The 18,002-nt window shown below is 52.2% G+C and overlaps 1 protein-coding gene across 1 annotated transcript in view; it reads right to left on the reverse strand.

The window, feature by feature from the left end:
* HK1 (hexokinase 1) overlaps positions 1-17,279 on the reverse strand; it is a 68,693-nt gene extending 51,414 nt beyond the window's left edge. Inside the window, exon 1 of the mRNA XM_075534449.1 lies at positions 17,114-17,279. Within this exon, the coding sequence (XP_075390564.1) occupies positions 17,114-17,176 (63 nt within the window). The 5' untranslated portion in view covers positions 17,177-17,279. The remainder of the gene's footprint in view (positions 1-17,113) is intronic.
* Between the last annotated feature and the right edge of the window lie 723 nt (positions 17,280-18,002).

Below are 18,002 nucleotides of genomic sequence, written 5' to 3' on the forward strand. Positions count from 1 at the left end.
TTGTAAAGTAAACGCCGCCTCCGAGGAGGCTCCTGGAGGGCAGATCTGGGGGTGAAGACACCTAGAGCAAAAGGACCCTGAAAAAAACCAAATATAAGACACTTCACTGCCATTGGGTCATTTCCAACTCACAGGGACCCCACAGAACAGGGAAGAACTGCCCTGAGGGTTTCTCAGACGGTCACTCTTTAGGAGAGGAGAGCCTCATCTTTCTCTCTCGGAGTGTCCGGTGGCTTCAAACTGCTGGCCTCGTGGTTAGCAGTCCAGCATGTAACCACTACATCACCAGTTACACTGGGGGTTTTCTGATCTGCTTTTTCTTCTCCTTCAAACCGTTTCATTGGCATCTAACTCCCAAGTATTCAATTCACTGGTTCAATCCTATTCAGAAGAGTTGGATAGGCTGCTTTTTCAGGCTCTCACATGGCTTTCTGTGCCTTAGCGATTACTGCATTTATGCTTCTGAACTGTGGGTTCCGTTTCAGTGGACACCAGCCGAGCACTTCGCAGTCACCGCGCACTGTCCCTCGGACAGCTTTGTGTTCTCACGACAAGCCAGGAGCAAAGTGGGGGCCCTGTCACTGACGAGGAAAGTGAGGTCGACCTGCAGACCTGAGGGCGGGACCCATGCTGGGACTTCACGCTGCCACCACTCAGCCTGCACCCCACGTAAGGGAGGCATCGGCTCAGCCACATTCACAAACACGGAGGAGCCTAGGACAGCAGTTGGCACTGCTCCACCTGCCTGCAGCTGCTGACAAGGAGGCCCTGGCTCTCGGCAGACCCATCCACAGTGGGAGGAAATGCCGTCCCGGCCAGTGCTGTCCCCTGGTTGGTGGTGGGCCAGACCCTGGCGATATATGGGAATTCCATGGCCTGCTTTGTTGGGACGCAGATCGCCAGGCCTTTCTTCTGCGTCTGGAAGCTCTGTCGAAACCTGTTCAGCATCCTAGCCACGGGTAAGCCTCCACTGAGGTATCGTGGCTGTGCACGAAGGAGGTACACCTGCCCAGAATCAGACGCAGGCTGCCTGCGCCCACAAGGCCAGACTCATGCCCCCTGATGCCATTCTGGCCCACAGCGGGCCTGTAGGACAGGGAGAACCCCGCTGTGGGCCTGAGGAAGCAGGAAGCCTCGTCTTTCTGCCGAGGAGCAGTGGTTTCCACCTGCAGACCTCGTCGCAGTTGGCAGTCCAACCTCTGACCCATGGCGTCCTCACCAGGGTCCGTGGCGTCCTGCAGAGAAGACAAGAGTTCCACCTTGAAGCGCCACTGCCCCCGCCGCACCGCCAGCTCCGAGCTTCCGGACTCTCCCTCTCTTCCCTTATTCCCCACGAGAGCTAGTGGAAGGTCACACCACAGGTCCATCCAGTGGCCTTGTCATCTAGATGCTTCCTGGCTGCTAAGAGTGGCCATGTTCTTGCCCAGGATGAGAAAGGCTATCACACTGAACCAGCGAATACTAAAGGAGGGACAGTCTTTTCAAGAATGAACAGCCCCCGAATGTGGCATGGCAAGAACCACAGGCGTGGGGGGAGGGGGGCGGCCTCCAGACTCAGCATTCCCATGCTCCAGGCACTTCTGGCCCTGAGGGAACGCAAGACCAGAAGGACACGTGGGTTTACTTTCACTCTGAGGCAAGCACTGTCGTAAGCAGAGGGCTGCAAGACGGGCGGGCGATTCAAACCAACCAACCAGCCACTCCATGGGAGAAAGTCGCGGCTGTCTGTCCCTGTAAAGATTGACAGTATTGGAAACTCACGCGAGGCAGTTCTACTATGTCCTATAGGGTCACTCTGAGTCCGAATCGATTCAATGGCTGTGAATTTATGAGGCAACCAAACCCCAATGCAAACAATGCTCACGTGTAACCACTCACGAGGCTAGTGGTCAAAAGGCCTGGGGTCTCCTCCAACTAAGGTCTCCGGAGACCTGGGGCCCACCACTTTCATCTTGCTTTCCTTCAGTCACCCAGCAACTCTGAAAGCCTGGCCACTTGTCCTCGTGTACGGTGGATACAGGAGCCCCACATGACACTTGGGGCTTTCTCTGAACACAGGTTTTTCTCAGAAATTCACAATGTCCTTTTCATTTGTCCATTTGTCCAGTGACCATCTGGGTATGCAGACGGTCCATGAACTCTCATGAGCTCACATGCAGGTAGGGGCAAAGGCAGAATGGCACCCAGGTTCCCTGCCTGCTCAGGGCACTGGCCACTTCCCCTTTGTAATCCAGGGCTGCAGTCTCCCATCTAGCGTCTCATGATGCTGGGAGAAGGAACAAATTCGTCTTAGAAAGCGTACAACCACTCCCAGAAGAATTTATTTCAAAGGGCGGCACTGAATATGCAGCTCCGGGAGAGGGAAATATCTGATCGGAGCACACGGGAGCAGATGAAGGGGGGGCAGGAGAGAGTGGAGCAAATCCTGGCCCACCAGGCCTTGAGGATGATGTTCCCAATTAGAGCAGCCAGTCCACATAGAGAGAAGCACACGGCCAGCCCCACTATGAGACACGACGTCCCTCACTGACCCAGAGCCCTACAGGACACAACACCGGAGACACAGTGTTGAAACTGCACCTGATCTGATCCTGCCACACCGAGGCAAAACACTAAGGAGGTGCAACAGAACAGCAAGAGAATGGAGCGGCGAGGTCCCCATGGAATGCTGAAGGTGGGTTTTGGGGCCAGGGCTTGGTGCCCCAACAGACTGGACTGGAAAACACTCCTAAAGGCCAACAAACAATCCTTGAACTAACTACAAGCTTTTCTTTCTTGTGTTTTTTTTTTGTGTGTGTCATTGATTTGTTGTTGTTTTGTTGTCTATTGTTGCTTGGTTTGTCTCTGTCTTATTTTTGTGCATGTTATTATCTCTGAAAGTCTGTCTAAATAAGATAGACTGGATGAACAATCTGGAGGAGAACACAACGGGACCGATGGTTCTGGGAGGACATGGGAGAGGGGGAGGTGGGGGGGAAAGGTAATGGTGTTAACAAACCCAGGGACAAGGGAACAACAAGTGATCCAAATCGGTGGTGAGGAGGGTGTAGGAGGCCTGTTAGGGCATGATCAAAGGTTAATGTAACCAAAAGGAATTACTGAAACCCAAATAAAGGCTGAGCATGATAGTGGGACAAGAGGAAACTAAAAAGAAATAGAGGAAAGAACTAGGAGGTAAAGAGCATTTTTAGAGGTCTAAATAAAGGTTTGCACATATATATTTATATGAGAATGGGAAAAGAGATCTGTGTGCATATATTTATAGGTTTTGTATTAAAGTAGCAGGACATTGGACCTCCACTCAAATACTCCCTCAATGCAAGAATATTTTCTTCTATTAAATTGACATCCTATGATGCTCATCTTCCTGACACAATCGCTGAAGACAAAGTGGGTGCATAAGCAAATGTGGCGAAGAAAGCTGATGGTGCCCGGCTATCAAAAGATATATTATCTGGGGTCTTAAAGGGTTTTAGGCAAACAAGCGGCCATCTAGCTCAGAAGCAACAAAGCCCACATGGAAGAAGCACACTAGCCTGTGCCATCACGAGGTGTCGAAGGGATCAGGTATCAGGCATCATCAGAACAAAAAATCATATCATTGTGACTGAGGGGGGGGGAGTGCGGAGTGGAGACCCCAAGCCCATTTGTAAGCCACTGGACATTCCCTTACAGAAGGGTCTCGGGGAGGAGACAAGCCAGTCAGGGTGCGATGTAGCAACGATGAAACATGCAACTTTCCTCTAGTTCTTAATTGCCCCCCCCCCACCGCCCAACTATCATGATCCCAATTCTACCTTACAAATCTGGCTAGACCAGAGGATATAACTGGTACAGCTAGGAATTGGAAACACTGGGAATCCAGGGCAGATGATCCCTTCAGGACCAGGACCAGTGGTGTGAGTGGCAATACTGGGAAGGTGGTTGGAAAGGGGGAACCGATTACAAGGATCTACATATAACCCCCTCCCTGGGGGATGGACAATAGAAAAGTGGGTGAAGGGAGACGTCAGACAGGGCAAGATGTGACAAAATAATAATTTATAAATTATCAAGGGCTCATGAGGGAGAGTGGAGCGGGGAGGGAGGGGGAAAATGAGGAGCTGATGCCAGGGGCTTAGGTAGAGAGCAAATGTTTTGAAAATGATGACAGCAATGAATGTACAAATGTGCTTTACACAATTGATGTATGTATGGATTGTGATAAGAGTTGTATGAGCCCCTAATAAAACGATAAAAAAAATTTTTTTAACGCTCACCATAAAAAATAGAAAAAAAGAAAGCGTGCACCCACAACATTCCTTAGCCATGAAGCCAGAAAGGCCTCAGCTCACGTACTCTGGACACCTGACCAGGAAAGACCAGTCGCTAGCAGATGACATGGTGTTTGGTAGCAGAGGGGTCAGGGTCAAGAAAGGAAACCCTCAATGAGAGGGCCTGACCCGACAGCTACAGCAGTGGGTTCAAACCCACCAGCAAGCAGGAAGATGCCTCTGTAATGCAGAAGGCTGCCAGGAGGCAGAGGCAACGCAGCAGCAGCAGCAGCAGCAGGTGTGTTCCAGGTGAATGATGATCAGAACACCTGGCATTTGTACAGCTTGCAGACTTTCAAGTGTTTCATTCACTGATTGCATCGTCCTCCTACGTGGGCCGATCCACAAGGCAGGAATTACTTATCCCAAAGAAACCAAGGCCCAGGGTGCTTGAAGGCCATCGAATGACACAGGTGCCAGGGAAGGAGTCCTGTAGAGAGTGGGTCCCATTCCTGGGGGGCAGCCACACCCTTTTGTCGGGGGCAGCTTGTGTGCTACCGTGGTTTCAATGGGCCGTCTAGACTGACAGACATTCTGGAGAAAGGCCTGGTGACTTACTTTCAATACAAAGAAAAGAAAACCTTTCGGATCACAACCACCCGATCCCACTGTGTACGAGGTTGCCGTGAGTCGGAGAAAAAAATCAACACAGCAAACAACAAGAGCTACAGTCTGCTGGATGAGACAGCTGAGGTCCAAGGACCCCCAGCACGGGCTGTTTGCAGAGCACAAAGCCGGTGTCCACCCTTGTGAGCCATGAAACCCTGGACAGAACCCTAGCAGAACCCTGGACAACAGAAACAAAAAGTGAGCCTGGCATGCAGTTTTTAAATTACCTACGAGAAGAAATGAAACAGGTTAAATTAAGGTTAATGCCTTCTTTGACATTAAAACCTTTTTCAACTTGTGATCCATAAACATTTAAACAACAAGCTATATATATATATTGTCTTTTATTAATCATTTAATTGGAGGGCTCTTACAAAACTTATGACAATTCATCATTCGATTGTATTAAGCACACTTGTACATAGGATGCCATCGACATTTCCAAAGCATTTCCTTTCTCCTTGGGCCCTTGCTATCAAACAAGGTACTGTGTACACGAGACGAGTCAAAAGCATCGCTACCGGAGTTCCAAATCACCCACGCACCAGCTCATTCCACACAACACAGGGTTAAACATGGAGGTGTGAATGTGGACGGCTGCAAACCCGTTCTCTCCATAATACGCTTGCCGTAGTCTCAGTAAGGTGCTTTCAAGGCAAGAGGTGAAATCAAAACCGGAGCTTCTCCCATGCGGTCCCACCACCCACCTCCTACAAAATCCACTCCACCCTCCCCCCAACTCCCAGGGTCCCAAATCTACCTTGCAAACCTGGTTAGACCAGAGGATGCACAGCGGTACAGATGGGAACTGGAAACACAGGGAATCCAGGACAGATGATCCCTCAGGACCAGTGGTGAGAGGGGCGATACCAGGAGGGAAGGGGGTGTAGAAAGGGGGAACCTATCACAAGGATCTACATGTAACCTCCTTTCTGGGGGATGGGAAACAGAAAAGTGGGTGAAGGGAGACGCCGAGAAGCGTAAGATAAAATAATAATTTATAAATTATTAAGGGTCATGAGGGAGAGGGGAGCGGGATGGGAGGGAGAGGGGGAGGGGGAAAAGGAAAATGAGGAGCTGATTCCAGGAACCCAAGCGGAAAGCGAATTTTGAGAATGACAAGGGCAACGAATGTATAAGTGTGCTTTACACAATTGATGTATGTATGGATTGTGATAAGAGTTGCATGAGCCCCAATAAAATAATTTTTAAAAAATCCACATCACACCCGAGGCAGGGCCTTCTTCAAATGGTGAGGCAACCCGCTTTATGATTGAAGTGAACTATTGCTTATTAAATCTTTGCTGCACTTACTGGAAAAAAAACAAAAGCAGGGAGCCTGTTGAATTCATGGCAGTTAAAGTCAAGGCAGAGAGGTCGGCTCAGAAAGTCATGGAGACTCTTGGGGGATTCCAAAACTGTATTCTTGGTAGATTTTCTTAAAGGACACAGGATGACCATGGGGTGGAATTGCAGGGGGAGACCTTACCCCATCCACCCTGCAGCCCTGAGCCTGCCCCTTCGGACTTCTAGGATTTGAAACGCCTAAGGCTGCCCAGGCTACTTGGACACGGGGTAAGCTGGCGCGCTCAGCATTCTTCGGGGAAGGGTGAGAGATGCCAAACACCACCTTGAGACATGCACAGACCTAGACCGAGGCTATGTCCACACACAACAACAGCTTCACACTTCGATAGTTCTGTTTTAAAAGGGGCCCTATTGTTTCAGAGCAAGGCTGAGTATACCTTGCCAGAGTATACTTTGCCAAATCCCTGAGTGAAGTTTGCACTTCAAAGCACCTCTCAAATCAGACTGCCCACACACACCAAGTACTCAACAGTCCCATGTGGCTGGAAGCTATTGAAGTGGCCAACATGCTCTGTTCATTTCACACACAGTCCCACCCAGGGAGGCTGCCGCGTGTGGCCAGTGCCCAGTGCCCTGCATCGGAAGCCATGAACACGGCCATTCCATGTGCCCCATATGTAAGAGTCCATGCACACTCGAAGCAAGCCTACAGGAGAGGGCAGAACTGCCCCTGTGAAGTTCCGAGACTGTCACTGCTTAAGGGAGTAGAAAGGCCGTTTTTCTCCCTCAGAGCTGCTGGTGGTTTTGAACTACGGACCTGGCAGATCGCAGCCCAACACATATCCACTAGGCCACCAGGGCTCCTGAAGATAAGACAAAGAAATACATTTGTCTTACCTAGACAACGAAAAGAGAAATGCCTCCATCCAAGCTTGCTGGAAGATCAAACTAAAATCAGACACTTGTAAGCATTTCATAAACGCAACACAACTCTGCCAGGTGGAGGGCTGTGTGTGTGTCAATGGTGGCCCGAGTCTCCCACTCCACTCATCCTACCCACACACACAGGGCCCTGGAAGGCACCAGGAGACGCTAGAAAAATGACAGACGCTTATCGTATGGCCGGGCAGAGGCTGGAAGAGAAATGGCCCACAGCCCCTAGAAGCAGGGAAGACTAATTAAAGAGGGGAGGGATTTGAAAACAACCAGGCAATCTCCAACATCTCACTGCAAAGCACTGTGCTGGGCCAATGCCTTTCCCAGGTGGAGGCAGATGCCCACCTGCGCCTCTGGGGAGATGAGGAAGCTCAAGTCGTCATGCCAGTGTTAGGCAGGAATAAGATACGGGTGTCTAAGGCCCTGGAGAGTCCTGAGCCCAGCTGTCCTCACCAGCCCTCCCATCAATGGATCTCAGTTTCCCTAGCTTCATGAATGGAGAAGGCACTGCCTGGTTTGGACTCTGGGTAGGTTCACGGCCCGAAGCCTTCCTGAGCTAGGTGGCGAAGGGCAAGTCACTGCACTCCTTCCCAACGACACTACCTGCCGCCGAGTCCACGCCGGCTCACAGCGAGCCTACAGGCCATGGCAGACCAGCCCCTGCCAGTTGCCCAGACTAATGGTTCCGGGAAGCGAGCCCCGTCTTTCTCACACTGCACACTCTCCTCATTTCTGAATGGAGACGGTGATGACGTGTACCTCCATCAAGGCGGCTTAAAACGAGGACTCTTCTGGCCACCGCACACCTGCACGACAGGCCCGGGAGAGAGACCATACGTTCACATAAGAAGCTGTCCACGGCTGTTCACGGCTGTACGCCAGCTAACAATGGAAGACCCCCACCGCCCGCCCCCCCCCCACAGTGAGCGAGGCCCGCACTGTGGCACGTCCACACGAGGGTGGACTGATACAGGCAGCGGCGTGGATGACCCTTGGACGCAGCGTCCAGAGGGGAAGAAGCAGCCGAAGGTGATTCCATTGATAGAAAAGTGTAGACTAGAAAGCCCAGAGAGGCAGACAATGGATTCGGGGTTGCTGGGGGCCGTGGGGGAAGGGCAGCTCCTGACTGGGAATGTCTCTCTGGAGTGATGAAAATGCTCTGCAAGTAAATGGCATCGATGGTTGCACATTGGGCCACTGACTGAAAGGTCGGCAGTTCGAAACCACCAGCCTCTCCGAGGGAAAGATGGGTGGCTTTCTACTCCCATGGAGTGACAGTCTTGGAAACTCACAGGGCAGCTCTACCCTGTCTTATGGGGTGGCTATGAGTCGGCATCGACTCGAAGGCAGGGAAGACCCATTCGAAACCACAGAATTAGCGGGATGGCCGCTTCAGCCTCCTGTTGGTGGCCTTCCTCATTTGCCTGATGTTTCAGTGTCATCTTTGTCTCTTTTAAGAGTTAATAAATGTTCTCTTAAAAAAGAGGCAGAAACCACAGAATTATCGACTTTAAAAGAATGGATTTTACAATGTGCTTTATGGTGTTGGAGATATATGCATTCTATGTCAAAAATAAAATAAAATAAAGCTGGATATGGGTGCTGCTGCTTAATACCTGAGTCTCAGGGTCCTCAGGCAAAAGGCAGCTCGGAAGAGAACCTGCTCCGCCAGGCAGGGTGAGCATTAAAGAGACGTGCTCATGCTGCCTGTGATTCAGCACTACCTGACCATCAAGGGGACACAGGCATTGCAGTGATTGTCAGTAGTCATTTAATGAGTCCATGTGATGGAAAAGACAGCAGCCTCATGCGTGTCCAGTGCACCGCTTGCTTATCTCTCAGCACCCCCGAGGTCGGATGGGTCTGTGATCAGGCATGGACTGAAGATGACCTCGGGCCAGCAAAGGCATCCCGCCTCACCCAAGGCTGCTTCTGTTTGCTAGGGGCTAGCCAGACTTCACGTTTCCGTTTCCCCGTCGCTGGGGGATGGGGTGGAGCCACCCTCTCCTTTTAGGGAAGAGCATCTCAGTGGGTTTTCTCTGCGTAGAGCAGGCGCCTGATAAGCCTGCCCAGGTCAGGCCCGCCCAGGAAGAGGGAGAGGGTGTGAGCTGAAGGGCAGGGTGTGCGTGTTCAATTCCTAGGAAAGTTTATCGGCTAGCCACCAGAGCACAAAGGGCCACCGCGAGCCGCCGGCCTCCTCCTCTGCACCCGGCTCTCCAATCACAACTGTGTAAATGTGGTGGCGGTGGCAGTCAATGGAGCTGGCCCCGCGCGTGGGCAGACACGGTCACACTTGGCAACAAGGGCGCTGTTTGATAAAGCAAATGAGGAAATGGGCTAGGTTTAAAGCAGGCTCCGGTGCTACAATGTGAATGGCAATGACTGGGGAGAGAAACGGGCTCTAAAAGTCACCTCTCGGAGAAAAGTGTTGACTGTTACCACAGCGGGCTTGGCGCTGGAGGAACCACCGGAACTTGTACATGTTTCCGACGGCGGGTGTGTAAAGTGCAGTAAGTTTGAGAGGGCGCAGTCTGGCCAAACCCAGTCCATGGGAAACACACAGCCCCCTTTCAGCAAGGCCCGCCCTGGGCACACAACCTGAGCCCGGAGAGACTCCTGCAAACACGCTGACCGTGAGCTGTCCAGGGAGGTGCCCCACCCCACTGTTGGGCATTGGGAAAATCAGACCCCCACGTGTCCATCAAAAGAAAACCGGACTGTGGTGCATCCACACATGGAACAAGCTGTGGGGCACTCATGACGGAAAGCTACATAGATCAACAGGGGGACAATGCTGACCTGAAAAAGACGAGTGGCAGGATACACATAGTAGGACGCCATTTCTACAAGTTTAAGATTTGAATACAGACAGTGTAAATAACAAACAAACTCACCCCATTGAGTCCCTTCCAATTCGGAAGACAGGGTACAAGAGCCACCTGAGGTTCACAAGATGCTAAATCTCTGTGGGAGCAGGCAGCCTCATCTTTTAATATTTACCAGATGAACACCGGAGAACAAAGGGCTTCGAGAAACTGATGGGTTTGAACTAAGGACCCCCTGCGCCGCCAGGATTTCTTGTATACGGTACAGCATCGCTGACAGAAGTTTAAAGTCATGCAAAGCAACACTGTCTCACTTGCAGAAACATGAGCATGCACGGAAACGATAAACTCCAAATTCAGGGCAGAGGTTGCCTTCGGTGGGAAAGGAAGCAAATGGGATAGAGGAAACAGGTATAGAAGGGGCCCCACGGGGGCAGAGAGGGGGTGGGATAAAGGGAAGTTCAAGAAGAAAGAAAATGTTTTGAAACTGACTGTGGTAGCAATTGTACAACACTGCTAGATGTGATTGGACTACGGGACGTTTTATCTGTAAGTGCTCCCAATAAAATGATTTTTAAAATAGAAGGGGCCCCAATTGTGTCTGTGATGTTTTATTTCTCAAGCTGAGTAGTGGGTGGATACAAGGCGGCTTGTTACATAACCTCAATATCTTTATTCACCTAAAATATTTCATAGGGAGCCCTAGTGGCATAGCGGGTTACCATGATGTCAGCAGTTCAAAACCACCAGTTACTCTGAGGGAGAAAGGTGAGGCTTTCCACTCCCACAAAGAGTGTCGCCTCAGAGAAAACCCACGGGGCAGTTCGACTCCATCCTCTGGGGTCGTTTATGAGTCGGAATCGACCAGATGGCAGTGAGTTTGTTTTTTGGGTTAAATATTTCATGATAAAAATTAAATAATTATTGTGTAGGAAAAGAGTTAAGATAAACAATTAAAATGAGCAAAAGTGGTTTTATTTTGTTTTTCTTTCTAAAATAAAAATAAAACAGAAAGCAAGAATAAGTCTCTGGAAAAGTATCATGTAAAAAGAGAGCCCTCTCCCTGGGTCCCATTCCTGAGTCTCTTGTGGCCTTTGGAAAGCTGCTTATCTCATCTGGGGGGCAGCCAGGCCTTGTGGATGGAATGTCTGCCTTCGTGGGCAGGGTATGGTCTGACACACTAAAGGCAGGGTATGCTGCAGGACCAGCCCTGCACAGAGCACCCAAGGAAGGTGCTACAAGGAGGGCGTTGCTCTAGAAGACAGGTTAGCACTTCCAGTCCTGATAACCTCACGGAGTGTTTAAGATACCAAATAAAATCATGCACACGGAGTTAGTTTATGTGCGTGGGTAGTTTAAACTTGAAGCACTTGCCAATGAAGGTCAAAGGCTGCAGCCTTCAGTGTAAATTACAGAATGTAATTTTGTATGAAGACCAAAATCTTCACAACTGGACCAATGGGTTACCATCATGATACATGGAGAAAAGATTCAAGTTGTCAAAGATTTCTTCTTGCTTGGATCCACAATCAATGCTCGTGGAAGCAGCCATCAAGAGATAGAAGAACACATTGAATCAGGTCAATCTGCTCCACAAGACCTCTTTCAAGTGTTGAAAAGCAAGGAGGTTATAGTTACATTGCCTCATATACAAGTTTAAGTTGGACACTGAATAAGGAAGAATGAAGAACCGATGTGTTTGAATTATGATGCTGGCCAAGAGTACTGAACAGTACTGCCAAGAGAACAACTAAATCTGTCTTGGAAGAAATACAGCCAGAATGCTCCTGAGACAAGGATGGTGAGACTTCATCTCATGTACTTTGGGTCTGAGATGGGCATCATGCTTGGCCAAATAGAGGGGCCGTTGAAAAGAGGCCCTCGACAAGACAGACTGACGCAGAGGTGGCAACAATGGGCTCAAAGACAAGGGCAGTGTGAGAAGGGCCCAGGACCAAGCAGTTTTCTCCTGTCGTTCTATTGTACGTAGGGTGTAGGGTCGCTATGAGTCGGTACAGACCCAATGACACCTAACAACAAGCAACATACAAAAGTACTTCTAAGACTTTGTGGGAAATGCCATTATCTTTCAATTCCATTTTTTCATGAACATTTTGAAATCCTTGTGTGTTTAAAATTGTATGTATATATATATGAGATATCTAATATGATGCTCATAAAGTTTGGAGATGCTCTCTGATGTAACAAACCATTAAAAACAGATAGCTGGGAGACACCAAGTTCAAGAGGCATAACACAGTTCACAAGGACAATCTCCTGCATCCTAACTTGGTGAGTAGCAACTGGAGTCTTCCAAGATTGTGAGCAGCCGTCTAAGATGCAGCTATTACGTCAATTCTCTGTGTTTAGGCTAAGATCAAGTGTAGTGAGATGCGGCTATTGGTCTCTTCCTGGCTAGAAAAAAAGGGGAAGAATGACAATCGAAGACGCGTGGAAACAATCAGTCAATGAGCTAAGGAGCCACACCCACACCAGCCTCCAAGACCCTGAGACAGAAGCACAAGATGGTGCTGGGCTACCCCTACCAACTGCTCTGAGAAAGACCACACTCAGAGGTCCTGGATAGAGGGGTAAGAGTGCAACAAAACTCGGAATCATAGGAGCTGAAGCTGACTGGCTGGTGGACCCCGAAGACTGGGCCCTTCGTCACCCTCCAGGTCCGGAGCTGAGCTCCTTCATCCCCATGAACTGCTGAAGATCAAAAGGGCAGCATTTCAACCCAGGGCAGAATCCAGAGGGCTAGGGCAGGAGGAGGAAATGGAAACAGGAAGGAAGTAGGATAAGTCATGCTACTTTGGGGGGAGAGTGGGGGCGTTGGAATGGATGAAATACAACCTATATGAATTGCTGAAGGTGAAACGGGGGACCTGTTCTGTTTGTTTATTTGTTTGTTTAAAGGAGAAAGCTTACAAAAAAAATAAAGCCAAGCTATATGTGACTTACTATCATGTGGTTCTACCCTATCAAAGTTTCTAAGGTTACAGGCACTACGCCATTGTACTTTCTACCGGAAATCAATGTTACTTTTAGCAATAAAAGCCTATTGATCAATTAAAATCTTTATTTTTCTTTAAAATCAAGACAATGAATGCAAGCCAGTATATATTTCAGTGGCTTCAGAGGAGCCTGCTGGTACCTGGGAGGTTAGCCTGCCTCACTGCCATCGAGTCGATGTCAACTCCTAGTGCCCCTTAGAACAGGGAAAAGCTGTCCCATGAGTTTCCGAGACGGTAATTCTTTATGGGAGTTTCTCCCTCTGAGCGGCTGGTGGTCTTGAACTGCTGACCTTAAGGTTAGCAACCTTATCTATGGTATGTCACCACTAATCACCAGGGCTCCTTTAGCCTGCCTGGCTACCCTAAATGGGGTCACCTCCCTGTGCCCACTCCTTCCCCGGGTCTGTGAGTAGGGAAAGGAGGGCCCCCTCCATGCTCCATGGCATCTTCCATCATTACTCATGCTCTCTGAGAACAGCCTGCTACGGTGGCCTCCCGGTCCAGCGCAGCACCCTATACATCATAAAGGACACTTTGGAAGAAGTGAGTGAGTACCCATGAGTTGATCTGATGATAAAGGTGCTCAATTTGACAAGCAGGTGCCTGCTGTCTGGCCTAGGTCTACTTCGGGGGCAGTGCACAGTCCCTTCTCCACCCACTCTCCCCTGGCCTCCTTCAGCCAGGAATCCCCGCTGCAGACACACTGGAAGGCGATTCCAGTCACCACAGCCTATCAGTCTGGGAGAAGCTGGGCCTTCTCCAGGGAACGGCAAGAGCGGGGGAAGGCAGGGAGGCTCCCCCAGATGTGAAAGCCCTCCTAGCCCAGGCTGTCCCGTTTGTTTGTTCTCTCCCGACATCCCTAAACTATCAAACTGAAGAAAACGCCCACGTGGGGAACGTTCTCTTGGGGAGGCCCCTAGGAGAATCACAGGTGCAGGAGACAGTGTTTGTGAAATAAAGATTCACCAAGGAGAGAGGCAGGCGCTCACTGGCCATTCTGCACGACACCAGATTGAAAAGCTTTCTAAATATCATCCCTCCAGTTCCTGTTGCTGTTTGTTTTAAAGAAATCATTTTATTGGGGGCTCTTATAGCCCTTATACCAATCCAAACATCAATTGTATCAAGCACATTTGTACCTATGTTGCCATCGGGAAAGGAAGGGTTTTTTTTTTTTTTTTTTTTTGCTGCTGGGACATGAGCACTCACAAGAAACAGTCCTGGGTGGTCCTTGAATTGCTAAGTCCACTTCCCTTCCCGGTTCCTGGGCCAGCGCCCCTCCCCCCTCCCCAAGCTCTGGCTAAGCCACTACACTCCTTCACCAGCTGGAGGGGAATTACTTGGCCTCACAGAGACCAATCCAGAGAAAACCCACTGGCATGTGACAGATGGGAATACAGAAAGTCCAATCTTTCTTTAGAGTTCCACTTCTGAGCCCATTGCCTTCCCTAAACAAACAGCGCACTCTGTAATCCCTCATCCTTCTCCAGGCTCCTGGTGGCTTCACTGAGCTGGTGAGTGGAGACGCGTGTTAATAGTGACTTTGAGGTCAAAGGACCCAACAGTCTGGGATCCTGATGAATGGAATCTTCCACAAGTGCACAAGACGAGCCTTCTTGATCTCCTAACTGCCCAAGAAGAGGGACAGGGGAATATGGATTGGGACGGAGGGCTTCAAAAGTCCGTGGACAAATGAAATGACAAGATAATGGAATGTGATCGTGTGCTTAGTCCAGCCCACTGGACCCCATTCACCCCATTGACAGGTACTGTCTGCAAGAGTCTGGACCTGCTACAGCCCTAGATCCGTTCCATGAGTTCCATGACTCCTTGTGCCTTGGGGAAATCCCCCAAACCTCCCCTTCTCCTTCCTGTCTCCCAGCTGGGGGGTGGGGGTAGGATGTGGAATGCCAGGCCAGCCTGTGAGACCTGCTACTCTCCCACCACCAGGACCCGGCAGGCTGAATCATCATGGCTGCCTAAGCTGGTCACCTTCACTGGGTCCCTGTAGTGCTTGCTGTAGGCAGGGCCCCACCCTCACAGGAGACACAGGGCTTGGCATTCTGCATTCTCACCCAGCCTTCCCCAGGGGGAGTGGTTGGTGGGAAGGGCTGCTCTCTACCAAATGCAGAACACCCTGAGAGCAAATACAGTGCTGTCACCGCCCCCACCACCCTGGCTGGCATCAGCTACACGGGGTGGGGACAACTGGCCAGGTGCAGTTATGTGTTATGTGTTCGAGTGACAGGGAAGATTCTCAGAGACCACACCTAGGGCCAGCAGGGCCACCCAGCCCATCGCGCTGGCCTAAGTGATTCCCCCTGCAGGAATCCCCCCACGCTCCACAGAAAACAGCTTAAGAGGACGCAGGTGAGGAGCAAGCTCAGCGGGGGGGAGGGTAGGAATCACCACCTCACAGATTTAAGATCGACTGATTCTTTTGGTAGGCACATGCGCATATGTCTGCAAGGGTCTGGGAGATGGAATCCACGTGTAAATCAGGCCACAGGTCTGGGCTGCAGGAGACAGATAAAACCCCACTGAGTACCACTCAGGTCTCAGGAGGGCTAAGCCCCGGGGGGCCCAGCATCACACGTGTGGCGGTGGAGGTGGCCCCCTCTCCACTCCACATCTTAATTCTCCCCTCTCCAAGAAAGGCATGGATGCACAACACAACCGACTACAACATGTGGAAATTCAAGTTTGGGCGTGCACAATGGTTTGAACTCAGGGGCCAGAGGGCATGGCAATTCCACAGCAGCCAGCGAAGGTGAGGCCACAGGTTGAAGCCCCAGTACCTGAGACCAGAGAGGGACCGTGAAAGCACTGAGCAGACAGCAAGCGACTCACTGAAATTGAGAAGCTGATAGCTAGAGCGGGCCCTTAAGTATTCATTAGACTCCACCCAGTGAAGCCCCCTCCTTCCCCTCCGGAGATTTGTCCCCCATAATTCTCAGCTCAGCTGACTTCCAGCCCTGGTTAAATTCTGAGGGAAGGGAGGTGAAGGTCTCCACCCAGGCAAAGCTGGTAATCCTGAGTGACCTTGATGAGGGCACTGCCCTTGGTCCTCCCCTTTTCCTACTGTGTCAGAGCAGGGGACAGGCAGACAATCAAAGCCTGTTGCGCCTGCCTCCCACCTGTAGGTTGCACACCCTGATCTGAACACCAAAGTCACGTAGACTGTGCCCATCTACCCCAGCAGTAACATCGCCCACGTGAGGTGTGGGTGGGTCAGAAGCCTGTGCCAGGCCTAAGCTGTTTCCTAAACAACACGAGAGCAAAGCTGGCAGAAAGGAGAGATACACCTTTAAGACCGACCAGTGGGAAATATTTTATGCTCTACACATGGCAAAAGTGGCAACGCCCAGCTAAGGGTAGGAGGATGCGTTCGTTGGCAAGCACCCAGACATCACCAACAGATACACCACGGACAACTCGCTCAATTGACTTGAGTGTCTAGTTTGAGCTTTCGGAGCTCACTCAAAGTAGGCTCAGTGAGCAGTCAGGATAGAGGTATATTAAAAAATTCCATTCAGACCTGCGGCCTATGAGCAAAGTTTCCTGTGGCTTCCTTGACCTCCTGGCCAGGCAGGTCACCCAGTCCTCAGGTAACCGAGCAGCCGCAACTAGGCGGGGTGGGGAGGGCGCCCTTGACAGCTATCTGGGGTAGCCGGCCCCAGGAACCCCAAATATGGGATGCCTGGCCTCCAGCCAGTACGCGGCTACTTCCCCACCCCACCATGAGGATCACACCTGTGCCCGTGGCGCTCGGACACTTCCAAACAGGCCTCGCAGATGGGCCTTGGGTCCCCACGCGGCCACCTCCCTGCTCCGCCCGGGGCGTATCTGACATCACCGCCCATTTCAAGGGCATTGCGGCTAGCAGCCAGCAGTCTCAGAACTACTCCCTTCCCACGGGCCCCCGATACACCGAAAGCAGCTCGGGGTGAAGCCAGTCCCCAGAGCCCTGCAGGCCAACCAAATGCAGGCCCGGCGGGGAGGATGGAGGCGGCGGCGGGGAGCGGATGTCGGAATGCCCGGCGGCGGCCGGCCCGAGCGCCCGGCGGCGGCGGCAGCGCGGCCAGGCGAGGCGGGGGGCGCGCACCTTTTTGACTTGGTCATCCTTGAGCTCGGTAAAGTAATAGGCCAGGAGCTGCGCGGCGATCATGTTGGCGGTGCGGGCGTGGGGAGGACGGCAATCCTCCCGGCCTGGGCGAGCAGTGGTCCTCCGGGCGGCTGCACGGCGGCTCCTCCTCCTCCTCCTCCTCCTCCTCCTCCTCCCGCGGCTCCGCCCACCCGGCCCGGCCCGGGGCGCGGCTGTCGCTCCGCGCGCTCCCTCGGTCCGCGCGCCCGTCGCCGGGAGGGCGAGAGTCGCGAGCCGGCCCACGTCCCCGGCGCCCATTGGCTGCGCGAGCCTCTGCGGCACGGGACGGAGCGTCCCGGCCAGCGCGGGGGGTGGCGGGCGCGACGGCCGCTCCTTCCCGCGCCGGAAAGGGGGGGGCGGGAGGCGCTGCGACATCCCCCAAAGGCAGGCATCACGCTGCACGTCCCCCACGTAGGGAGCCTGGTCGGAGGGGGCGGGGGCGGGCAGCACGGTCACGCGTGGTGGCGCCGGGCGGGCGAGCGGGGCGCAGCCGGGGAGGGGATGCCACTGGCCAGCTCCTGCGGCACGAGCGCGGGGCAGTGGGACCTGGATCTCAGAGGGTGGGCTTGGGGACCCCAGGGCACTTCCTCCGAGGTTGGGGCTCCTGCTTGGGGTAAGCGGGGTGTGCGCGCGGGTGGGGGTGGAGGGAGTACTGCAGAGAAGGGCGTGGAAAGCGAGCAAAGCCTGCGCCGGCGGAAGCCACAGCCCCAGACAATGCAGTCCCCGCGCCGGGCCGCCTGGCCGCTCTCTCCTGGATCCAGTTGGGGCGTGGGCCCCCAGCATGCGCTACCCAATCCCGGACTGGCGAATTTGTATGCTGAAACAAGTGCGGGGCTCCTTAGCTCCCGCC

This window comes from Tenrec ecaudatus, chromosome 16, assembly GCF_050624435.1.
Source record: "Tenrec ecaudatus isolate mTenEca1 chromosome 16, mTenEca1.hap1, whole genome shotgun sequence".
NCBI classification, from domain to species: domain Eukaryota; kingdom Metazoa; phylum Chordata; class Mammalia; order Afrosoricida; family Tenrecidae; genus Tenrec; species Tenrec ecaudatus.